The sequence below is a fragment of the Budorcas taxicolor genome, chromosome 2 (genome assembly GCF_023091745.1).
Source record: "Budorcas taxicolor isolate Tak-1 chromosome 2, Takin1.1, whole genome shotgun sequence".
Taxonomy (NCBI): Eukaryota; Metazoa; Chordata; class Mammalia; order Artiodactyla; family Bovidae; genus Budorcas; species Budorcas taxicolor.
Window position 1 is genome coordinate 100,454,979 of NC_068911.1, and position 27,219 is coordinate 100,482,197.

General features: G+C 36.3%; 1 protein-coding gene across 1 annotated transcript in view; it reads left to right on the top strand.

The window, feature by feature from the left end:
- Positions 1–27,219, top strand: part of LRP1B (LDL receptor related protein 1B) — a 1,834,206-nt gene that overhangs the window by 1,135,187 nt on the left and 671,800 nt on the right. Inside the window, exon 32 of the mRNA XM_052653145.1 lies at positions 7,100–7,249. Within this exon, the coding sequence (XP_052509105.1) occupies positions 7,100–7,249 (150 nt within the window). The remainder of the gene's footprint in view (positions 1–7,099; positions 7,250–27,219) is intronic.

Consider the following 27,219-nt stretch of genomic DNA (forward strand, 5'->3'; position numbering starts at 1 on the left):
GGATCACCTTGTAGTCCAAGGGAATCTCAACAGTCTTCTCCAACACCACACTTCAAAAGCATCAATTCTTTGGCGTCAGCCTTCTTCACAGTCCAACACTCACATCCATACATGACTACTGGAAAAACCATAGCCTTGACTAGATGGAATTTAGTTGGCAAAGTAATGTCTCTGCTTTTCAATATGCTATCTAGGTTGGTCATAACTTTTCTTCCAAGGAGGAAGCGTCTTTTAATTTCATGGCTGCAATCACCATCTGCAGTGATTTTGGAGCCCCCAAAAATAAAGTTAGCCACTGTTTCCACTGTTTCCCCATCTATTTCCCATAAAGTGAGGGGACCAGATGCCATGATCTTCATTTTCTGAATGTTGAGCTTTAAGCCAACTTTTTCACTCTCCTCTTTTACTTTCCTCAAGAGGCTTTTTAGTTCCTCTTCACTTTGTGCCATAAAGGTGTTGTCATCTGCATATCTGAGGTTATTGATATTTCTCCCGGCAATCTTGATTCCAGCTTGTGTTTCTTCCACTCCAGCATTTCTCATGATGTACTCTGCATAGAAGTTAAATAAGCAGGGTGACAATATACAGCCTGACATACTCCTTTGCCTATTTGGAACCAGTCTGTTGTTCCATGTCCAGTTCTAACTGTTGCTTCCTGGCCTGCATACAGATTTCTCAAGAGGCAGGTCAGGTGGTCTGGTATTCCCATCTCTTTTAGAATTTTCCACAGTTTATTGTGATCCACACAGTCAAAGGCTTTGGCATAATCAATAAAGCAGAAATAGATGTTTTTCTGGAACTCTCTTGCTTTTTCCATAATTCAGCGGTTGTTGGCAATTTGATCTCTGGTTCCTCTGCCTTTTCTAAAACCAGCTTGAACATCAGGAAGTTCACGGTTCACGTATTGCTGAAGCCTGGCTTGGAGAATTTTAAGCATTACTTTTCTAGAGTGTGAGATGAGTGCAATTGTGTGGTAGTTTCAGCATTCTTTGGCATTGTCTTTCTTTGGGATTGGAATGAAAACTCACCTTTTCCAGTTCTGTGGCCACTGCTGAGTTTTCCAAATTTGCTGGCATATTGAGTGCAGCACTTTCACAGCATCATCTTCCAGGATTTGAAATAGCTCAACTGGAATTTCATCACCTCCACTAGCTTTGTTCGTAGTGATGCTTTCTAAGGCCCACTTGACTTCACATTACAGGTTGTCTGGCTCTAGATGAGTGATCACACCATTGTGATTATCTGGGTCGTAAAAATCTTTTTTGTACAGTTCTTCTGTGTATTCTTGCCACCTCTTCTTAATATTTTCTGTGACTGTTAGGTCCATACCATTTCTGTCCTTTATCGAGCCCATCTTTGCATGAAATGTTCTCTTGGTATCTCTAATTTTCTTGAAGAGATCTCTAACCTTTCCCATTCTGTTCTTTTCCTCTATTTCTTTGCAATGATCGCTGAAGAAGGTTTTCTTATCTCTTCTTGCTATTCTTTGGAACACTGCATTCAGATGCTTATATCTTTCCTTTTCTCCTTTGTTTTTCGCCTCTCTTCTTTTCACAGCTATTTGTAAGGCCTTCCCAGACAGCCATTTTGCTTTTTTGCATTTCTTTTCCATGGGGATGATCTTGATCCCTGTGTCCTGTACAATGTCACAAACCTCATTCCATAGTTCATCAGGCACTTTATCTATCAGACCTAGGCCCTTAAATCTATCTCTCACTTCCACTGTATAATCATAAGGGATTTGATTTAGGTCATACCTGAATTGTCTTGCAGTTTTTCCTACTTTCTTCATTTTATGTCTGAATTTGGCAATAAGGAGTTCATGATCTGGGCCACAGCCAGCTCCTGGTCTTGTTTTTGTTGACTGTATAGAGCTTCTCCATCTTTGGCTGCAAAGAATATAATCAATCTGATTTCGGTGTTGACCATCTGGTGATGTCCATGTGTAGAGTCTTCTCTTGTGTTTTTGGAAGAGGGTGTTTGCTATGACCAGTGCATTTTTTTGGCAAAACTCTATTAGTCTTTGCCCTGCTTCATTCTGCATTCCAAGGCCAAATTTGCCTGTCATTCCAGGTGTTTCTTGACTTCTTACTTTTGCATTCCAGTCCCCTATAATGAAAAGGACATCTTTTTTGGTTGTTAGTTCTAAAAGGTCTTGTAGGTCTTCATAAAACCATTCAGCTTCTTCAGCATTACTGGTTGGGGCATAGACTTGGATAACTGTGATATTGAATGGTTTGCCTTGGAGATGAACAGAGATCATTCTGTCATTTTTGAGATTGTATCCAAGTACTGCATTTCGGACTCTTGTTGACCATGATGGCTATTCCATTTCTTTGTGAGATTTCTGCCTGCAGTAGTAGATATAATGATCATCTGAGTTAAATTCACTGCGCTTAGTGTGCTGGGCACCACTGCTGCCTGCATTTAGTGCCTCCTTATCATTAAGGTTTTTCAGTTTAAGTGATGACTTTCTTCCAATTATATGCCTATTATATTATTGAATCTGGGTTATCTATTTGATAAGCAGATCCAGATAATTTAAAAAATAAATATATCTGGCAGAAATGACTGTAATGCAGAGTGCGTTAGTAATGCACTAATGGCATATTCTTCAGACATACCTTAGAGCCCTTTCAGGACTTTTTAGTCTTAGTCACCGACACTAAGAATCTTCCAGTACAGAAATAATTACATTTCTTTGTGTACATTCCAGGACACTTTTATAGGCATGCTCACATTTGATCTGTTTTCTCATGGCTATTGACTTAGCATGCTAAAAGCATTGAGTAGCTTCAATTGCATCAAAACCACTGTGTTCATTGCTAAATGATTTATCTTTTGAAACAGAGATCTGATTCAGAAATTATTTCAATAGAAGGATACCAATTAAATCTTTATTGTTGCTAAGACCTAAACATAATAACACAATTTTTAACTTGTATGTAAAAATATTTATATTAATGAGATTTATAAATGTTTACTTCTAAACATGCTAATTTATGAAAACATATATAACCAATTTCTTAAATTTATAATAGGATTTTTTAAATATTTCAATTCTATTGTCTATATCTGGAAATAAACATGCTCAAGAACATTCAGGGATAAACTAATATATCTGACAGGAGAAAGGTATATGTAGGTGGCTAAGTGAATACATATACAGTTTAAAATAGGAACTTTACCTTTTTTTCCCTGTGAACCTTAAATTATTAATCCTAAACTACTTTTCTTTAATACTTATATAAAAAATCTAAGCCATACCAAGTAGCTCTATTGAATCACTGTGCTTCATCCCTATCTTCATAATATATGGACATAGGTAATATATTTAAAAGAAATTGTTGTGGGGATAATTCAACTTTACTAGGCAGAACTCCTTGAAGACAATTTATTTCAAAATGGAGTTAATTAAATAACACATACCTTCATTCAAAATTTATAATTTTTTCTCTGCTCTAGGCATCGTGCTCTGTGCTAAAGACAAAAAGCTCACGAACACACAGTTCCTTTCCCCTCAGCACTCACAATCTAGGAACAAAGATGTAGAGTAGTAGAAACTGGGGAACAATGGCCCCAAATCTGCAACTTCCTTGCTCTGTGTCAATGCTTTACAAAACCTAAGTTTGAGTCTAGAAACTGCAGAATTTTAGCTAGTTGAGAAAGTTCTGATATTGTGGGTTAGTGTGGAGTTGAGCATATTCAGTATGTACCCTCTCTTTCCAAAAAGGGGTTGTTCAGTTCAGTTCAGTCACTCAGTCGTTTCCGACACTTTGCGACCCCGTGGACTGCAGCACGCCAGGCTTTCCTGTCCATTACCAGCTCACGGAGCTTACTCAAACTCATGTCCATCGTGTTGGTGATATAATCCAACCATCTAATCCTCTGTCATCCCCTTCTCCAGCCTTCAAACTTTCCCAGCATCAGGGTCTTTTCAAATGAGTCTGTTCCTCGCATCAAGTGGCCAGCGTATTGGAGTTTCAGCTTTAGCATCAGTCCTTCCAATGAATACTCAGGACTGATTTCCTTTAGGATGGACAGGTTGGATCTCCTTGCAGTCCAAGGGACTCTCAAGAATCTTCTCCAACACCACAGTTCAAAAACATCAATTCTTTGGTGCTCAGCTTTCTTTATAGTCCAGCTCTCACATCCATACATGACTACTGGAAAAACCATAATTTCGACTAGATGGACCTTTGCTGGTAAAGCAATGTCTCTGCCTTTTAATATGCTACATAGGTTGGTCATAGCTTTTCGTCCAAAGAGCAAGTGTCTTTTAATTTCATGACTGCGGTCACCATCTGCAGTGATTTTGGAGACCCCCAAAATAAAGTCTCACTGTTTCCAATGTTTCCCCATCTATTTGCCATGAAGTGAAGGGACCAGATGCCATGATCTTAGTTTTCTGAATGTTGAATTTTAAGCCAACTTTTTCACTCTCCTTTCACTTTCATCAAGAGGCTCTTTAGTTCTTTGCTTTCTTCCATAAGGGTGGTATCATCTGCATATCTGCGGTTATTGATATTTCTCTCAGCAATCTTGATTCTAGCTTGTGCTTCATCCAGCCTGGCATTTCACATGATGTACTGTGCATATAAGTTAAATAAACAGGGTGACAATATACAGCCTTGACATACTCCTTTCCCGAATTGGAACCAGTCTATTATTACATGTCCATTTCTAACTGTTGTTCCTGACCTGCATACAGATATCTCAGGAGGCAGGTCAGGTGGTCTGGGATTTCCATCTCTTTAAAAATTTTCCACATTTTGTTGTGATCCACACAGTCAAAGGCTTTGGTGTAGTCAATAAAGCAAAAGTAGATGTTTTTCTGATAGGGGTTGAAGACAATTAAAAACATTCCCGAAGATGAGACAGACAGGAATATTAATTTTAAAAATCAAGGTGTAGGATAATTAGAACTCTCTGTTGAAGCCAGGAGGGAAGTTTGTCCTATAAATGCAATTGCTTTACAAGTGCTAGAGATGGGTCACAAATCTGACTCTTCGGTTTCTTTGCAGCCAAAGCAAAGACAGAAATATGATCAGTTACAATTTTATATTTTCCACATAAAGCTTTTCCTGACACTGAGCCCTGAGGGAAATTCCTCCCATGGGTACTTATATAAAGAGGTCACAGTGTGATGTATTATTTCAGATACTATATCCTGTGAAGTATAACAGTGGGTTTCCTACGGCTACTTCTTATAGCACCTTCCATTTATACCAAGAGCAAATGCCAAAGTCCAATTCAGAAGAGATTCAGAGAGAGAGACAAAGCCTTAGCAATCTAAAAATGCAAATAATTCTCTGATGATTTAACTTGATTGAGAAATAAATTTAGAATATCTATGGTGATAGATACCTTGCTTTAAAGAGAATTTGTTAATTTGATTCTTGTTGAAAATTCAGCAACAGAAACTTTGGGATTATATTTGAACCATAAATCTACAGTAAAGATATGCTTCAGCTGAATTAAAGATGGAATTATATGCTTTAGATGGTCAACTTAGTAGAAGGTAAAATAGACCACTTATAACATTAAGGTGTCTAAACCAGGATTTATTTATACTAGAAAAGCTATATGGTGGTGGCTTAAAAGCTACTTACAGAATAACCAAACTTTCTCTCAATAAAAAGAAAAAAAATGAATGATGAATGACTTTCACTATGAAAATCTTATCTCATAGAATATGACTATGTAGCTTTTGATTATTTTGTGATAGTAATTAAAGCTAATGACCCTCAGTATTTATAAAAATAATTTTTGAAAATTTTATCCCTCAGTGTCTAATTCTATACATTGTAATTTCCTGGTAAACTTTCCAGACTTTCATCAAGAAAACATACCAATAAGTCAGTAAATAGCTTGGATATTGTATAGACTTGTTTTATTGTTGCTACTTGATTAAAACTTGTCCATTCACTAACTGTAGTTGAGTATTAGGCTATGTTATCACTTTTTCCATGAAATTGAACTCAGTGATTCTCTCTGTTTGTTTTCCTTCTTTCTTCCATCTTCCCTTTTTTCTTACCTTTTCTTCCTTTCCTCTTTTTTCCTTTTTTTATCTTAGGTTTTTCTGTTTTGTTTTGTTTTAATAGAGAAGGGACATTTTTTGTGTTGTTTATTCACTTCATTCTGTGAGGGAGGTCCCATAAAAAGATTATTTATTGTATGCCTGCTTTGTGCCCATATATGCTTCTTTCACAAGTATTAATAGTTGTGAGTCACAGAAGACTGACATGAAGCCACAGAGTTCATTTTATAACGTGGGTGGATCATGAACCTACTGAGCATGCCTATAATTAATTAGATATATATCCTTGGCAATCAAAATGTACGTGTCCTGAGACTTTTGAAAACCAAGAACACCCCTATAATGTAGGGAATTGTTCATAAACTACTATAAAGTGAACTTATAGTGACACATCCTGCAGGGACAATGGTCTTAAGCCATTGGCTTGGTTCACTTCTTTTCTGTATGGTTTATTTCTCAATGACAGCTCCTAAATGAGCTCAATTCATTGTCACACTTCAATGAAATTATGAATTGTTGAAATTCTATCTTTGGATTTACTTGAAGAGTACTGAAAACCACCACTTTAAATCTGTAACATTCTAAGGTAGATTTTACTGAAAGTAAAGGGGAAATTAGAAATTTCATTAATAAAATAAGGATCTTTAATAAGTGTTACACATTAAAGCTTTCTAAGGCAAAGCAGTATAATGAAGAAAGAAAACACTCAATTTAGAAATAAAAACCTTAAAATCTCTGGAATGTACACTTACCTACTGTGGCCTCAAATAGATTTTTTGACTATTTTAGGTATTGTTTTCCTTATCTGTAAAATGAAGCAATAATTCCTTTTAAAGTCACAAGATTACTGGGATAATCAATAGAGATAACCATTGTGTTATAAAAGTATATTTTTTGACTAATAGTTAAAACAGTATTGAATCTCCCTGTTAGCCAGATCATATTTTTAAAGACAAAAATCTGAGCTTGCAACTTATTTTTTCCCCCAAATCCAGTACTAGGTGAATATTACAGTTTAAGTGGCTACCGTTATGGTTAAGTTGTATCATTTAATTACAGGTCTATCAATAGACTATGTGGAAAACAAACTTTATTGGATCAGTTCAGGAAATGGAACCATAAATAGATGCAACCTGGATGGCAGTAATTTAGAAGTAATAGAGACAATGAAAGAAGAATTAACAAAAGCTACAGCCCTAACCATCATGGGTAAGTACAATGGTTCTATATCTCGGATGCTTATATTGATTGGGTTTGATTAATTATGACCTATTAAAAGCTTTAAAAATTTACTGCTCCATTAACACTGGAAGCACATTTAAGTTGCACATCTCTAAGAGAGTTTTTCTTTTCTTTTTTGCTTAACTTTATCAAAAAAACTTATAAGATTATCCAGGTCAGGGACTGTTAGCAATACTAACTTCACTGTTATTGATTCTTGGCTTATTATTATTATTATTGATATTATTTTAACTGTTATTTTCCATGTTCTACTATAATATTCTAAAGTGCAATGGCCATAGGTATTTGTCAAAATAAAGAAAAATGTTATTTCTGCTTATAAAGGATAGCTTGATATACACAGATAATTGAAGAAACAAGTCCACAGTATTATTGACTAATGATTTAAATTCTTTCACAAAAATGCTTTATACATACCCAAAAGCACAAGGATTATACCTGACAAGTGGTTATTTTAGAGTAGATATTTAGTTAAAATTGTCTCATAAAACAATAAGAAAGTAAGATTAGTTTGTTTTACTTGACTTTACCAAATTAAGAAGAAAAAAATGATTTTTGTGCATTTGTACATAGTTTGAATCACCTGAGTAAAAACAGCAGAGTTTAAATTCTGAAAATGGTTTGATAAACTGCAACAATTCCCAAATCAATATTCATACTATGTTTTCAAAAACTGAATTCCAATAAACTTCATGAAATCAAGCCACTGGCAAATAATATAGCCAAGGAACCTGATAAGTAGAGGAAGCATGTTAAAAATATGTCATAACATTTCAAGGGATGTCATTGACTTTCAGTGAATGTATATACATATCACATACTTTATGTACTATAAAAATCATTGCCTTATAGAAAAATGTAGGCTTTATAAAAATTTATTTCTGCTAACATGATTGCTACCAATCTTGCTGTGAGTACGAAATGAATACTAAACTTACAGAACTCATTGCTATGAACAAAATCTCAAGAAATGGTGCAGTAGTCCATTTTAACAATAAAAACCAGTTTTGTTTTCTGTTGTAAAGAAAAAACTTGGATGAAATCACTATGTATATATTGCGTCAGTGGTGTGCATCTTACATGACATCAGTGCCATATGGGAACCAACCTTAAGTAAATAAACATTTTTTTTTTTTTTTAACAAGTGAATGGTTATATATGTGTACCTCTCCCTGTCACCATAATTTGATTAACCCTGGAAGATAAAAAATGAATTTTAAAAAAACGTATTAATATCTATATTGTCAGTACATCAACTAGATATATCAAAATATATCATCAGTTTGAGGGCTTAAAGGACATCACCATAGAGAAGCAGATGAACAATGTCTACTCTCCAAAGTTCCCTATCTTCTCTTTGAATTTGCCCTTCTGTTGAGATTCCCCTTTCTTCATTCAGAGCTTCTCTACTCTTTTTCTTTGGGGCAGGTATAAAGGGTGATGACCTGCTTCCTGCTGAGACTGAATAGTATAGTCATGTAAAAAGGCAATAAAAAGGTTAAAAAAAAAAAAAGAAGAAGAATCTTACCACTATCCAGGGGATTGCTCATGATTACAGCTACAAATGTTTAAGAAGAAATTTTCCTACAGTGATTCTGAAGTTGCACACTCAGGAACAAAGCAATAATTATTAGTATGTTGTGACTTGTTATATGCCAGCTCCTCAGACTACCTAGGTGATATATGATAAGTAACTTAAAGTTTGTGTTTCATTAAGCTTTAGGAGTGGTTTTCCTAAGATTGAGTTAATAATCTCTTTGGACACATTTTTCAGTTTTTTTAAACCTTAAATATTATATCTTGTAAGTCTTTGGGGTCCCCAATTTTGCTTAGAATGGTATATATAAAATAAACTGAAAAGAGCTTTGATATATTAAATCAAGTAAAGTAGTAGGGCATTAGATTAAAATAAAGGAATTATTTTATGAGTCAACCAAATGCAAGACCCAAAGACCAAAACTGCTACATCTAAGTCTCCCAAAGACATTGATACTTCTTTCAAGAGGTAGAATTCAACTTCTCTCCCCTGAGTGTGGGCTGGACTTAGTTGCTCATGTCTAATGAATAAAATAAGGCTGATGTGATGGTGTGTGACTTTGGAGATGAGATCATAAAAATCATGAGCCTTCCTCCTTGCCCTCTATCTCGTGGGTCACTACCTATGGGCAAAGCCAGGGGACATGTTGTGAGGCCCCACAAGCAGCCCTCTGGGGAAGTTCCTATAGCAAGGAACTGAGACCTCTAGCCAACAGCCATATGAGGGAGTCTTCTTGAAGCCCTCAGCACAGTCAAGATTTCATCTGACTACATCCAAAGCCAATATATTACAGCAACCTCAGGAGAGATTCCAAATCAGCACCAGCCACTCACATAGTGGCTCCCAGATTCTGGATCCATAGAAACCATGTGAGAAAATAAACATTTACTGTTTTAAGATCCTAAGTTTTGGGGTTAACTTGTCACACAGCAACAGATAACTAATTCATATGTTGTTCCATCCATAGAGCTCATTCATTAATGATAAAGAGATTCACAGACTCAAATACTTATTTAATAAAGAGAGGCAAATTATGAATAACAAACAGGTATAATAAAAAACCCAGTAGCGCAACATATTAGTAAGTAGCAACTGAGTCTAGGCTTCAATATCTAGACTTACTTGAGAATGGCAGGAAGTATGATAAAACTACAGAGAGCTAATGGACCACTTGAGGCAAAACACCTCTCAGTTCCACTAATTTTTACCATAAGGAATGTTGACCAGTTGTGCCAGATCTTTCATTTTTCACATGAAGCAAGAAATCCATGAATTTATGCAGGCCAACATACTGTATAAGCTAATTGTGAAGGATAATACTCTACAAACCAAAAAACTAACTACCAAATGATAACAAAAATATTACTATAACAATCCTCTATGTGTTTAATTCAGCTCAGAGGCACCAGTTAGCTACCATCTCTGGTTCCATTATTCTTTTTTTTTTTTTTTTCATTATTTTAAACATGCAATACCCATACATATTTGGGATTTTATATAGTTTTTAATTTTATATTCAGTTCAGTTCAGTCGCTCAGTCATGCCCGACTCTTTGCGACCCCATGAATCGCAGCATGCCAGGCCTCCCTGTCCATCACCATCTCCCGGAGTTAACTCAGATTCACGTCCATCGAGTCCATGATGCCATCCAGCCATCTCATCCTCAGTCGTCCCCTTCTCCTCCTGCCCACATCCCTCCCAGCATGAGAGTCTTTTCCAATGAGTCAGATCTTCGAATGAGGTGGCCAAAGTACTGGAGTTTCAGCTTTAGCATCATTTCTTCCAATGAAATCCCAGGGCTGATCTCCTTCAGAATGGATTGGTTGGATCTCCTTGCAGTGCAAGGGACTCTCAAGTCTTCCTAACACCACAGTTCAAAAGCATCAATTCTTCGGCGCTCAGCTTTCTTCACAGTCCAACTCTCACATCCATACATGACCACAGGAAAAACCATAGCCTTGACTAGACAGACCTTAGTCGGCAAAGCAATGTCTCTGCTTTTGAATATGCTAACTAGGTTGCTCATAACTTTTCTTCCAAGGGGGAAGCATTTTTTAATTACATGGCTGCAGTCACCATCTGCAGTGATTTTGGAGCCCCCCAAAATTAAAGTCTGACACTGTTTCCCCATCTATTCCCCATGAAGTGATGGGACCAGATGCCATGATCTTCGTTTTCTGAATGTTGAGCTTTAAGCCAACTTTTTCACTCTCCGCTTTCACTTTCATCAAGAGGCTTTTGAGCTCCTCTTCACTTTCTGCCATAAGGGTGGTGTCATCTGCATATCTGAGGTTATTGATATTTCTCCCGGAAATCTTGATTCCAGCTTGTGTTTCTTCCACTCCAGCGTTTCTCATGATGTACTCTGCATAGAAGTTAAATAAGCAGGATGACAATAGCCTTAAAGTACTCCTTTTCCTATTTGGAACCAGTCTGTTGTTCCATGTCCAGTTCTACCTGTTGCTTCCTGACCTGCATACAGATTTCTCAAGAGGCAAGTCAGGTGGTCTGGTATTCCCATCTCTTTCAGAATTTTCCACAGTTTATTGTGAACCACATAGTCAAAGGCTTTGGCATAGTCAATAAAGCAGAAATAAATGTTTTTCTGGAACTCTCTTGTTTTTTCCATGATCCAGCAGATGTTGGCTATTTGATCTCGGGTCCCTCTGCCTTTTCTAAAACCAGCTTGAACATCAGGGAGTTCATGGTTCACGTATTGCTGAAGCCTGGCTTGGAGAATTTTGAGCATTACTTTACTAGCATGTGAGATAAGTGCAATTGTGCAATACTTTGAGCATTCTTTGGCATTGCCTTTCTTTGGCATTGGAATGAAAACTGATGTTTTCCAGTCCTATGGCCACTGCTGAGTTTTCCAAATTTGCTGGCATATTGAGTGTAGCACTTTCACAGCATCATCTTTCAGGATTTGAAATAGCTCAACTGGAATTTCATCACCTCCACTAGCTTTGTTCATAGTGATGCTTTCTAAGGCCCATTTGACTTCACATTCCAAGATGTCTGGCTCTAGATTAGTGATCACATCATCATCATTATCTGGGTCGTGAAGATCTTTTTTGTACAGTTCTTCCGTGTATTCTTGCCACCTCTCCTTAATATCTTCTGCTTCTGTTAGGTCCATACCATTTCTGTCCTTTATCGAGCCCATCTTTGCATGAAATGTTCCCTTGGTATCTCTAGTTTTCTTGAAGAGATCTCTAGTCTTTCCCACCTGTTGTTTTCCTCTATTTCTTTGCACTGATCTCTGAAGAAGGCTTTCTTATCTCTTCTTGCTATTCTTTGGAAATCTGCATTCAGATGCTTATATCTTTCCTTTTCTCCTTTGCTTTTCGTCTCTCTTCTTTTCACAGCTATTTGTAAGGCCTCCCCAGCCAGCCATTTTGCTTTTTTGCATTTCTTTTCCATGGGGATTGTCTTGATCCCTGTCTCCTGTACAATGTCACGAACCTCATTCCATAGTTCATTAGGCACTCTATCTATCAGATCTAGGTCCTTAAATCTATTTCTCACTTCCACTGTATAATCATAATGGATTTGATTTAGGTCATACCTGAATGGTCTAGCGGTTTTCCCTACTTTCTTCAATTTGAGTCTGAAGTTGGTAATAAGGAGCTCATGATCTGAGCCACAGTCAGCTCCCAGTCTTGTTTTTGCTGACTGTATAGACCTTCTCCATCTTTGGCTGCAAAGAATATAATCAATCTGATTTCAGTATTGACGATCTGGTGATGTCCATGTGTAGAGTCTTCTCTTGTGTTGTTGGAAGAGGGTGTTTGCTATGACCAGTGCATTTTCTTGGGAAAACTCTATTAGTCTTTGCCCTGCTTCATTTTGCATTCCAAGGCCAAATTTGCCTGTTACTCCAGGTGTTTCTTGACTTCCTACTTTTGCATTCCAGTCCCCTATAATGAAAAGGACATCTTTTTTGGGTGTTAGTTCTATTGGAGTATAACCACTTAATAATTTTTTGATAGTTTCAAGTGGACAGCAGAAGGACTCAGCCATACATTATACATGTATCCATTCTTCCCCAAATTTCCTTCCCAGTCACGCTGCCACATACTATTGTGTAGAGTTCCCTGTGCTGTAAGTAGGTCATTGTTGGTTATCCATTTTAAATATAGCAGTGTATACTTGTCAATCCCATACTCCCGAACTATCCTATCCCCAATTTTTACCCCTGGTAACCATAAGTTCATTCTCTAAGTCTGTGAGTCTCTTTTGTAAATAAGTTCAATTTTATCATTTCATTTCAGATTCTGCATATAATGGATATCAGCATATATTTTCTTCCTCTGTCTGACTTACTTCACTTAGTATGGCAATCTCTATGTCCATCCATGTTGCTGCAAATGGCATTAGTTCATTTTTTTAAATGGCTGGGTTAATATTCCATTGTATATATGTACCACACCTACTCTCTGTCATCTTTTATATTGATGACTTTGAATTGTAGAGTGAATAGGATGGAATTAAGACAGTTAATGCCCATCTATACTGTTAGAGGGGACTTGTAGGAAAAAAAATAATCTGGTAGAGCTGATTTATTTTACAGGGGAGAAAGGGTTCCTCTTCTAGTGAACAGGACACATGATTTCCTACAAAGCTTTCATGGTCTTATTCAACCAGACTGTATTTTGCCTGAGGCACATATAGATAAAAAACATGAATTTGAGGTCCACCTTTTATTTGAGTTATTTCATTGTTGACAGGGAAATGTAATTTCTGGATGTGGAATTTATATCCTAATATCAGTGGATATTCATTTCCATTAATTCTCTTAATATTTATTAGTGCCTACCATATAGCAGGCACTGTTACATATGGTAGTAAGACTCCTGACTTCATCAAACTTGCAGAAAAGCAAGGAAGACAGACAATAAGTAGCATAGAAAACCCATAGAATTGAGCTGCATAAGTTGCTTGTATATTTTTGAGATTAGTTGTTTGTCAGTTGCTTCATTTGCTATTATTTTCTCCCATTCAGAAGGCTGTCTTTTCACTTTGCTTATATTTTCCTTTGTTGTGCAGAAGCTTTTAATTTTAATTAGATCCCATTTGTTTATTTTTGCTTTTATTTCCAGTATTCTGGGAGGTGGATCATAGAGGATCCTGCTGTGATTTATGTCGGAGAGTGTTTTGCCTATATTCTCCTCTAGGAGTTTTATAGTTTCTGGTCTTACATTTAGATATTTAATCCATTTTGAGTTTATTTTTGTGTGTGGTGTTAGAAAGTGATCTAGTTTCATTCTTTTACAAGTGGTTGACCAGTTTTCCCAGCACCACTTGTTAAAGAGATTGTCTTTACTCCATTGTATATTCTTGCCTCCTTTGTCAAAGATAAGGTGTCCATATGTGTGTGGATTTATCTCTGGGCTTTCTATTTTGTTCCATTGATCTATATTTCTGTCTTTGTGCCAGTACCATACTGTCTTGATGACTGTGGCTTTGTAGTAGAGCCTGAAGTCAGGCAAGTTGATTCCTCCAGTTCCATTCTTCTTTCTCAAGATTGCTTTGGCTATTCGAGGTTTTTTGTATTACCATACAAATCTCGAAATTATTTGTTCTAGTTCTGTGAAAAATATGGCTGGTAGCTTGATAGGGATTGCATTGAATTTGTAAATTGCTTTGGGTAGTATACTCATTTTCACTATATTGATTCTTCCAATCCATGAACATGGTATATTTCTCGATCTATTAGTGTCCTCTTTGATTTCTTTCATCAGTGTTTTATAGTTTTCTATATATAGGTCTTTAGTTTCTTTAGGTAGATATATTCCTAAGTATTTTATTCTTTTCGTTGCAATGGTGAATGGAATTGTTTCCTTAATTTCTTTTTCTACTTTCTCATTATTAGTATATAGGAATGCAAGGGATTTCTGTGTGTTGATTTTATATCCTGCAACTTTACTATATTCATTGATTAGCTCTAGTAATTTTCTGGTGGAGTCTTTAGGGTTTTCTATGTAGAGGATCATGTCATCTGCAAACAGTGAAAGTTTTACTTCTTCTTTTCCAATTTGGATTCCAGCATGCTTGGGGCTGGTGCACAGTGATGACCCAGAGAGATGTTATGGGGAGGGAGGTGGGAGGGGGGTTCATGTTTGGGAACGCATGTACACCCGTGGGGGATTCATGTCAATGTATGGCAAAACCATACAGTATTGTAAAGTAAAATAAAGTAAAAATAAAAATTAAAGAAAAAAAAACATGATAAATTTTATATGTGCTTCTTACCACAATAAAAAGAAGAAAAATAACTACCATGAAAAAATTATAATATTGTATTATGGGGACTGTAATATATGTAGATGTAAAAATATGTAACAACAATATCATAAAGGACATGGCTCCACGTGGAATTACTGTGTTACAAACTTTCTACACGCACTGGGATGACCCAGAGAGATGTTATGGGGAGGGAGGTGGGAGGGGGGTTCAGGATTGGGAACTCATGTACACCCATGGTGGATTCATGTCAATGTATGGCAAAACCAATACAGTATTGTAAAGTAAAATAAAATAAATTTTTAAAAATTAAAAAAAAAAGAAAAAGAAAACCCATAGAATTATAGGCAACTGTTGAGGGCCAAAAAAGAAAAAAATAAATCAGGGGAAAGAGATATAAAAGTATATGAGTAAGAATAAGAATTTAGGTTTTAGGTTGAATGTCCAAGAAGAGTGAAGGAATGCCATATGAATCAACAAAAACTGTTTCAGTTATTCATTTGGTTTTCGACTTTTATGTTACGTTTTAAAATTTTTGTTTTGAAAAATGATCTTTTTAAATAATTTAATTATATCAAATCTTCATGGGTGATTCTGATAATTTACCAGGTCAGACATCTTTAAAGTTAGCCATGGTTCAAATGCAGTGTTGTTTGTGATTCACTTTTTCTCCAGTGAGTCTGAAGTGATTTACACATTGTGTACAATGGCTATTTGACTTCTATTATCTTTTTCAACATATAAATTAGGGGGAATGTTTGCATTCCCCCTAATTTATATGTTGAAGCCCTAATATGAAGGTATTAGGAGGGGGCCTTTGGGAAGTAACTAGGTTACTTCCCATTAGTTACCATTAGTGCTCCCATGATGGGATTAGTGTCCTTCAAAGAGACCAGAGAGCTAGACTCACTCTCTCTCCCTACAGTGAGAGAATACAGCAAGAAAGTGCTGGTATCCTGATCTTGGACTTCCAGCCTCCAGAACTGTGAGAAATCAATGTCTGCTCTTTAAGTTACCCAATCTATAGTATTTGTAAAAGCAGCCAAACTCACTAAAATACTTTTCCAGTTACCAAATATAAGCTGACCTAGCCTAAAACTTTGGGCATCAAATTCTTTCCCATTTTTTTTTTTAAAAATGACTTTGTCAATTGTCTTTTCCCAGATATCAGAGCTAACAAAATGGGCTTCCCAGATGGCACAATAGTAAAGAATCCCTCTGCCAATGCAGGAGATGCAAGAGAGGCGGGTTCAATCTCTGGGTCAGGAATGTTCCTTGGAGGAGGAAATGACAGCCCACTCTAATATTCTTGCTTGTAGAATCCCATGGACAGAGGAGTTTTGTGGGCTACAGTCTATAGGATTGAAAAGAGTCGGATGCGACTGAGCATACATGTACACAATAAATATAATAGTTTTGCTTTCAAAAACAATAGCTAGTAGCTCTAAAATTATGTCTACTTCTTATTTTTCTTAGATAATTTTTCTCAGTATTTAACAGTAATTTTTAAAATAATTTTCTTTTATAAATATGCTTCAGTTTCATGATATGTTTACTCTAAAACATTTTCTACATGATTTTCAAGTGGTTTATGTTTCCAAATAGTGTATAGTCAGCTATGCTATATTCAACTATTGATTAGCTAGTTCTCAGATATAGAACTTTTTTCTTTGTTTTTATTCACCCTTTTCTCATAATTTTTGGCATTTTCATGATCATTAATGTCTGCAGGATACAGTGAGGTAACCACAAATTAATCAAGTTCCTATTCACTCTTAACTGCCTTTATGAGGAGAAGGAGGTTAAAACTATTGATTAAAATTAGAGTTAGTGACTTATTTATGGCTTATATTTAACATACTGTTCCTCTTCACTGATAGTGTATGCAGTTTGAGAGCAGACTATATATATTTTATACACACTGAGGAGAAAGTTAGAAAAATCGGTAAATGGATTTAAAGGAAAATACACAAGTAAAATAAATGTACTGCCAGAAATAGGCTTAATAACATTTGGAGAAAATTAAGATGGAATTCAGGAAATAGCAGGATGTTAACTTAGCTGTATTTTATACTTTCAGGGTGAGTCAGGAAAGACCTGGGGCAAACGGACTACAGATTTAAAATAGAAGTGAGGCTGTTCTGTGCTTAGTCACTTAGTCATGTCCAACTCTTTACAACCCCATGGACTGTAGAAATCAGTCTCCTCTATCCATGGGATTCTCTGGGCAAGAATATTTGGAGAAGACAATGGCACCCCACTCCAATACTCTTGCCTGGAAAATCCCATGGACGGAAGAACCTGGTAGGCTGCAGTCCATGATGTCACTAAGAGTTGAACACGACTGAGTGACTTCACCTTCACTTTTCACTTTCATGTATTGGAGACGGAAATGGCAACCCACTCCAGTGTTTTTGCCTGGAGAATCCCAGGGATGGGGGAGCCTGGTGGGCTGCCGTCTATGTGGTCGCAGAGAGTCGGACACGACTGAAGCTACTTAGCAGCAGCAGTAGCAGCAGCAGGCAAGAATATTGGAGTGGGTTGCCATGCCCTTCTCCAGGGGATTTTCCCAACCCAGGGATCGAACCCTGGGCTCCTGCACTGCAGGCAGATTCTTTACCATCTGAGCCACCAAAGAAGCCCTAAAATGAGGACATAGGAATTCTTCAAGCAAATTTGACAAAATTTGTATGTCTGCATAGAAAATCCTTGATATTTTTTTATTTAATTGTCAGCATCTTATTCAATCATAAGTGATGTTTATACAATCCATTCAAACATGTCATGTAGTAATTTGTCAAGTTTGCTTGGGCAAGAGTTTGAGTCCTGGACACTACAAGAGATGTGACTTTGAATTTAAATCTCCACCCCATGCTCACACTCAATGAGCTTTTTATTCATTAGCTCATATTTTACTACATTACATATATAGTATTCCCACTGAGATTGAAGCATACATCTACTTTTTTTAGTTTCATTTTGTGGTACAATATGATCTTTGGAAATGGTATTTACCATGGTATTTATAGATAGGAATTCCAAAGTTAACATGGCAAATTCTTCCTGAATGTCAAGGAGTGTATGTGTGTGTTGCTAAAGAACATGTCTGCCAGTGCAGGAGATGTAAGACATGAGGATACAATTTCTGAATCAGGAATATTTCCTGGAGGAGGCCGTGGCAACCCACTCCAGTATTCTTGCTTGGAGAATCATATGGACAGAGGAGTCTGGAGGGCTACAGTCCACAGGGTCATATGGATTCGGACATGACTGAAGTGACTTAGCACACATGTGCACACGCATGCATGAGTGCACGCATACACACATACAAACACATATGTGTGTGTGTGTATATATATATATATTAGTAGCCTTCTTTATGTGGTTAAATCAGATAATTTTTTTTCCAAACAAATATTTGTTTATTTATTTGGTTGCACCAGGTCTAAGTTGCAGCATGTGGGATCTAATCCCCTGACCAGGGATCCAACCTGGGCCCCTTGCATTGGGAGTGCAGTCTTAATCACTGGAACACCAGGGAAATTCTAAATCATAGACTTTCAGAATTAAATGTTACCTTGTGTATAGTCCATGGGGTTGCAAAGAGTTGGACACAAGTGCGTTACTTTTACTTTCATTTTTGTGCCTTCTAAGTCCCTTTAGTCATGTCTGACTCTGCTACCCTATCGACTATAGGTTGTCAGGCTTCTCTGTCCATTGGGATTCTCCAGGCAAGAATATTGGAGTGGGTTGCCGTATCCCGTCTCTTATGTTTCCTGCATTGGCAGGTACATTATTTACCACTAGAGCCACCTGGGAGGCCCTTTGAGATCATTAAAGTTACTTCGTCAGTTGAAGAAAAGTACTTTAGATTCCTGTTCCTAATATTCACTAACCAGCAGTGGATATGGGACAGCTACTGACTTTTACCCTTAATTTTCTATTCTGCAAAAATATGAGCTTTCACCATATGATCTACAAAATTTTAAAAACTTGTATGATTTTATCACTAATAGATTAACCCAGGGTGCAGGAAATTGTTTAAAATTAACCATTATCTAAGTTGAAGTAATACAGCAGAAGCAATAAAATTGTGGCTAAAAATAAAATTTATGTGTAAAGTTATGCTAAATCACAAGTCATATTTATCTTTTAGAAGTTGGGCAAAATTATTCAATTTGACTTTTAGTTGAGAATTTGGTGGATATTTACAACCTAGGATTGCTCAAATTACTTGTTTTAAAATAGGCTTCTGCTTTTTATAAATACCTAAGTAACTATCTTCAACAACCATCTGATTCTTAGCATCATTTGAATAAATTGGCAAACTTATCTTTATAATAAAAGAAACTTTGAATAACAGTAAAGGCAAAATAAATAAGTAAATAAAGCTACACATTTTCTGTGGATACTTAAACCCTCTCAGTTGAAGTTTTCTGTGCTACCAACTACAGTTGAACTATATTATTGATCTGTTTCAAGTAGCAATTTGCAAGAATAAGCTTAATATATAAATATTAGAAGGACATTGAATTTTGGCTGTTATTAGGATCGATCAGGGAGGAGAAAAAGGATCCTCTTCGGGGGGAGAGTGGATTTTCACTCTCTTATCAGAAACAAACTCAGTCTTGTAGTGAATAAAATGTTAGCTTCTCTCAATTTGGTTATGAACACTTTTATTTTAAAGCAGTATTAACAAAATAATCATCTGCTCTTTAGGGAGCCCTTGAAAGTCTTTACTAAATGTAGCCCTTAAAGACATCTGTTCATAGTTGCCAGAAGTTCGCTTCACAAAATCAAGCCATCATAATAGGTGCTGTGAAAATTCCCAGTGGATGGATAGTTTGCAATGCAAAACCATGGCTGTCAGATTAAACACTTGCAGAACCAGCTGAATAACAGAGAAGGACATATCTATTTGCTTGAAAAGACAGTGTTAATATTTTTGGGGATTAAATGATTTGAGTGTTCCCACTGGAGCTTCTACAACAAAGCACAATCATCTAGTCTCTTTGCTGACTGAAAAAAAAAAAGCCCTCTAAGCTTAATGACAAAAAATTTAGGCTCTACATATACTAACACTTAGGTTTGCACTGCTAATTTCTGTGGTATACTTTCATTATTTGATTCTGTTTTCTTTTCAGAATTATGATTTGGTATAATTATATGTTACAATTTATTAAAAATAAAGCATAATCTAGCCTCAGTTTACATAATTGTAAATTGCCCCATATCTAAAATATACTCTATAAATAATAATAGAAATGTAAAAAATGTATGTACAATAATCAATCAAGTAAAACTGGTACACAGAAATCATCAAAACATTTTTTTTTCCTACTTTACTTCCTCAGATGAATTATTACAGCAAACTGTCATGGCATCGATGAAACATTATAAGTGATAGCAAGTGACAGGCTGTGAGTCTGGTGCACTTAGTCTTGTTAAGACCCTTAGACAGAGCACTTGCAGATCCACACTGAAATCTAGTCTGAAAGGATTCTATGCTATATTCTTATGACAAGGTGGTGGGTCTGATAACTTGCAAATTCTTGACTTTAATAGTCTACCTTAAGAAGTCATTTCCTCTGTTTTGTGCAAGGCAAGTCCCCTTCACATGTTTTCAAGGGCAGTTTTTCCTTTTTTTTTTTTTTTAATCAAAGCGTACTGGATATTTCTCTCCCTCTGAATGTGAAAAGAAGCAGAAACTTATTTCCAAGGGGGTCTTACTACTTATGAGTTTCTCCCCCCAAACTGTGGCTGATCCTTAGATTGCCAGGTTTCCTTTTATATATGATAGCTCTGCCCCTTTATTTGTTTTCCTTTCAGAGTCTAGTTAGATACTCACTAGCATTTTATTTAGGCTACTACAACTCTTTCACTTCTTTCCACTCTTCACATCTCTGGTCCCCAAGCTATTAAGACCTGCAAAGTTCAGACCTGCTGTGGCACCCCCTCCCTGGGTCATAATATTTCTGAGGCTGGAATAGGCACTCAGAACTTACTCTGAAATGCTCTCTTTTTTTTTTTTTCTCCTTTTCATTCACCAGAAGCTGTTTGTCATGACATTATTAGTTTACCTTACGTGTGCTGAGTTGCTTCAGTCATATCCAACTCTCTGCCATCCTATGGACTTGTAGCCCCCCAGGCTCCTCTGTCCTTGGAATTATCCAGGCAAGAATACTAGAGTGTGTTGCCATGCCCTCTTCCAGGGAATCTTCCTGACCAAAGGATCAAGGATGTGTGTCTGATGTCTCCTGCATTGACAGGCAGGTTCCTTACTGCTAGTGCCACCTTATAGGTAAAAGAAATTTAAGGATCAATAAGTTTTGTTAAAACCCAAAGCATTATTCATCTCACTTTATAGATAAAGAAACAGGGTCAAGAAGATTTGTGAAAACCCAATCCTCTGAGACTCAAGCTGAGAGACCCTGACTCATATCAAGTGCTGTTTCCACTACCAGGAAGAGCCTTCCCTGTCATAACTCTGCTTTTCGTTCAGTCCTCCCCTACTCTTCAGTTGCAATGCATCAAGACAAACTGTTCTCTTGTATCTGATCTTGGCCTATTTTTTTCTAGTTGTCTTGTTCTTTGACTGACTTCCATATTTATCAGCCACCCTAATGGGTGAAATAGAGAAGGAAATGGCAAAAACCCACTCCAATATTCTTGCCTGGAGAATCCCATGGATGAAGGAGCCTGGCGGGTTACAGTCCCTCCAAAGCCCACTTCAACTATTGTTGTTCCCTCACTAAGTGGTGTCAGACTCTTTGTGACTCCATGGACTGAAGCACCCAGGGTTCTCTGTCCACTATCTCTAGAGTTTGCTCAAACTCATGTCCATTGAGTTGGTGATGCTATCTAACCATCTCATCCTTTGTGGCCCCCTTATCCTCCTTCTCTCAATCTTTCCCAGCATTAGGGTCTTTTCCAGTGAGTCAGCTCTTCACATCAGGTGGCCAGAGTATTGGGGCTTCAGCATCAGTCCTCCCAATGAATATTCAGGGTTTATTTCCTTTAGGATTCACTTCAAGTCCTACTTTAATTATATCTCAGTATTTAAAATTTTTTCCTCCTCAGAGCCCTGTTGTATTTTTCAGAAATGATGGAAGTTTGTGTTTCCTCATGAGTTAACATGTCTCATTTCTCCATAATTTGGGACCACATTTGATTCATATATGCATCATTCATGACACACAACAAGAGGCTTTGCACTGAGTACATTCATTAAGTAGCAGTAAAATGTATAAATAAATAAAACAATGACCATATACACACCAAACTTGTGTCACAGCAATCAAAATATGTTTTCAATCAAAGCAGGCAAATATTTATGCAGAATGATCACAACCATAAATATATTATCCAATTTAAATATATATTGAAATAAATGTGAAAAGAAAATACTTTCCAATATAAGGGTTTGAAGTGAAAAGGGAAGAAAATGAATAACATAAGTGTGTAAACATAATCGTTTCTGACACATACTCTATATACATATGTATGTAGAAAAGCAAGGAAAGAAGTTCTGTGTTGAATAATGCTTGTTGTCAAGGGAACTAAACAGCTTGAGGGAAGAAGAAGAAGAAAAAAAAAATTATCCCAAAGCACACACAAGTGATAGAGTTCTAGAACAAGCAAAACAAAAACTTTAGCGCTTAAAGGTAGTCTCTCACAGCTGCGCCTACCAGCATTATTCTCTTTAATGATAGCAATTGATGGTCTAAATAAATAAAGCATTCTAGTATTTAATTTACAAATTGTAACTCATGCAAGTCTCACAGCAGTCCCCTGAGAGAGATACCATTAACACTGCTTACTCCAGAGCTCCCAGCCGAGGTTCAGTAGCCTAAATTAATCATTCACTGTTACCTGGTTAGTAAATAGTGTAGCAAGCTTTCTAATCCATGATTCTTCATCTTTAAAGCTTGTGTTTCTTCCAGAAATTTGTCTTATAGCTATAGTTTCACTAGGATATATGTGCACTGAGATGTATGTAAGCATATACTTTGTAGTGGTACTTGTAATTAGATGTCTGAGGGAAGAAACCTTCATGTATATTGTAAAGGACTAGCAAAATGAATCATGAAATGTTCATATAAAATGCAGCTATTAAAAGTGAAGTAAATCTATATATTGATTTGAACTACTCTTGAATACATTTTTAATTGAAAATAGTTACATTCAAAAAAGTTATACAGAATGCTCCAATTTTTTTCACGTGTGCGTTTATTTTCGCAGGTGGCACTAGTGGTAAAGAACTCACCTGCCAAATGTAGCAGACATGAGGGTCACAGGTTCAGTCCCTCAGTGGGGAGGATCCCCTGGAGGAGGGCATGGCAACTCACTCTATTATTCTTGCCTGGAGAATCTCAAGGACAGAGGAGCCTGGTAGGCCCTAGTCCATAGGGTCACAAAGAGTCAGGCACAATTGAAGCTACTTAGCATGCAGACACACACACATGCATTTATTTTACTAATTTAGATATTTTTAAAAATCATGTGCTTTTTATGCTTCACTGTTTATCTCAGTAAGTATTGTTCAGAGAGCATCTACTCTCTAAATTAACACATTAGTGCTTATAGACACAGCAACCATGCAGAAGAGATATTGAAACTGCAGTGTTGCCTCTGAAGATAATATGAGTGGTTCAAGGTCAAAGCTGGATCTCTAACATAATTCTGTCTAGCTCCAGAGTTTTATTTCTTCTCACTATGCCAGTGATTCTCAAACCCAAGGTGATTTTGTCTACTAGGGAACATTTGTCAGTGTTGGAAAACATTGAGGTCACAGCTGCTGATAAGGAAGGGTTTCTACTAACATTTTGTGCTGTGCTTAGTCACTCAGTTGTGTCCAACTCTTTGTGACCCCATGGACTACAACCCACCAGGCTCCTCTGTCGATGCGAATTCTCCAGGCAGGAATACTGAATGAGTCACCATGCCCTGCTCCAGGTGATATTCCCAACCCAGGGACTGAACCCAGGTCTCCCACATTGCAGGCAGATTCTTTACCATTTGAGGCACCAGGGAAGTGGGGTGAAAAACAGGAATACTAGTAAACAACCTTCAAGACTCAGTAGAATCCTCCATAACAAGGAACTGTTTGGCCCAAAATATCGATAGAGCTGAATTTCAGAAACTTGCTCATACCAAAAAGACTCCTGGTCCTTAGAGAACAAGCACCTGTACAAGACCTGATATTGTGACTGTAGGCCTATTATCACAGTTTCTGATGAAAATAGAAAGCCTTAAAAATATATAAATAAAAACAAACACTTGGTGTTTGTAACAGCTGCTGGTATGAAATTGTCTTGGAGAGAAAGATAGGGACAGTTGGCAGAGAAAGGAGGGGATATATAGTTCTTTCATGTTTTCTTTCTTTCTTTTAAATGTAACTTAATGAAAAAAAATCAAGATTTGCTTCTCATGTTTCTATTTATACTTATATATTATATCAAAATACAGACAGCATACTTATCTGTCCCAATTTTGATTCATTTACCAATTCAACCATTTATCAAGTGACTATTTTGAGCTAGGCACCATGTAGGTTCTAGATAAACAGCAGGGCATGAAGCATGTAATAATTCCATTACTAAAGTGTCAGTATTCCTACTGTGGGAAAATAGTGTACACTTGACACTTCAACAACACGGATTTGCTCTGCATGGATCCACTTACACAGAGATTTCTTTTTCCATTGTAAATGCCACAGTATTTATTGTAATAGATATGCATTTGGTTGAAATCTTGGATGCAGATAAAGAGGGAGGACATAGAAAGCTGACTATAAGTTATACTTCGATTTTTAACTTCCAGGAGGGTGCAGTGCTCCTGAGTTTTCCAAGGGCCAGCTATAAAAGCAAATACTCAAGTGAAATAAAGTTTGTCAAGTGGTAAAAGATACTAATGGAGAAAACTCAACCCAGCATAAGAACAGGGAATGCAGAGTTGATTTGGGAGAAAGGAACCAGAAAAATTGCAATTTTATGTATAGAGGTCATGGCAAGTTTTCAATGGGAAATGGCAGCTAAGCAAGAATCTGAGGGAAGTCAAGGAGGGAGTCATTTAGGTACTTGGGGGAAGAACATCTGAGGGAGACAGAGAAAACAGGAAATCAAATTTACTATGGATCATAGTTTTGAATACTTTTTGCTTTTAGATGAGTTTTTGTTTTGATTTTTGTTTTGCTTGTTTTAATGCTCTAGCTATTCACCTCACTCTCCTCCTCAATGGAGCTTTTGGTATGTTTAAAAAATTCCTGATGTGTGTGTGTAATTTTAATGCTGCCATTAAACTAGTCTAGTAAAATAGGATATATAGTCAATTTGTGCATATGAGCTAAAAGTAGTCATCTACATTAACTTTATTTCTCTAAAGGGAAGCTTTTAGTTTGCGTGTGTTGAAATTCTTAATGATGATGAAATTAGTTCTGCCCCATGTATTTTGCTTTATTTCCAATTTATTTTATACAAAGTTGTATTAATGATTATGCATTTTAATAAGAAAGAAGAGAAACTTCTAGTAAATATGATTATTTCAAGCTGTTATGGTTAATGTTTATAGAAATAACCATAAATCAGTCACATGAAGAAATTGATTATAGTTATTTAGAACAAACTTAACATTGTAGAACTTATAGTTTGCTTCTTTAATTTCAAATGTTCTAAAATTAAAAGCTTGAATATTTATATGTTTATGAAATTGTATCATGCCAGTTAAAATTATCTCAATTTAGAAAAATTATTAACATATTCTTTAAAAAAAGCTTAAGTTTTTAGAGAGATTAAAATCTAGACACCAGAGTATGCCTTTATAAAATATTACTCAGTAGAAAATATTCACAATACTTGTGAAACATGGAATATAATGCTTGAGAATGGTTATTTTAATGAAGAATTTTTAAAACAGGTCAGAAAAAATAATTCCTTCTACCACAAGGATTGAAAAAATGTTAATTCTCTTAGGTATACGAATGATCATCAGTGCAAGTATAATAGATATTTATCTAATTAGTATTGTCATGTCTATTCTATACCTGAATTATGTAAGCATGTTCTACTTCAGAAAATACAGATGATAAAAAGCTGCCAAATAGCATATTATTTTAAAAGATTTAAATGATATTTACTTCAAAATCATATTTATAGCCACTTTTCAGCAAAAGATGCAGTGATTTAATTGTTATATTGCATTTCTCTCTGTAATTCAATATATACAGCCAGTCTATGGGAGAAAGCAATGGCACCCCACTCCAGTACTCTTGCCTGGAAAATCCCATGGATGGAGGAGCCTGGTAGGCTGTGGTCCGTGGGGTCGCTAGAAGTCGGACACGACTGAGCGACTTCACTTTCACTTTTCACTCTCATGCATTGGAGGAGGAAATGGAAACCCCCTCCAGTGTTCTTGCTTGGAGAATCCCAGGGATGGGGGAGCCTGGTGGGCTGCCGTCTATGGGGTCGCACAGAGTCGGACACGACTGAAGCGACTTAGCAGCAGCAGCAGCAGCAGCAGCAGCAGCAGCAGCAGCCAGTATATTTTAAATGTACTATAATTATGCTATGTATTTTAAGTGATTCTGCTTTCAAATCATAGTTTTTCAAAAGGGATAATTTACTTTTTAGTGTACAGTGAGCAGTGTCACTTAGTTCAAAGAACTTCAAATACACCACCTAAATTTTCTAAGTCATCAGTCTTCTAATTGCCTTAATATTATTCATTAAAGTAACAATAACATATGAAATATATCCAGGCAATTTGCCCAGTACTAAGTAAAGCACATAGTTGTCTTCTCTAAGTACTCGAGCTACCATTAATGAAAACTAATAGCCCATCAAAATTTTCATTAAAAGTACTGTGAGAAATCTCCAAAGGACTATATGTGATTTTATTCCAGCAATTTTTGTCACCTTAAATTGCTGTGTTCCAATATGTTACTCTTCTTAATGCTAATTACCTTACAGAATGGATAAATACTACAATTCCAAAGTACATCAAGTACTATTTTTTTAACTAGATTATAATTAGTGATCAGAGAATGGTTTCATTAACATAAATGGAATAATTAAATCATTTCAGCTTTACTGTACTTAAAAACATTAATAGTGACTTTTTCTCTTTTTGTAAACTGCTAAAGGTTAACTTTTTTGGA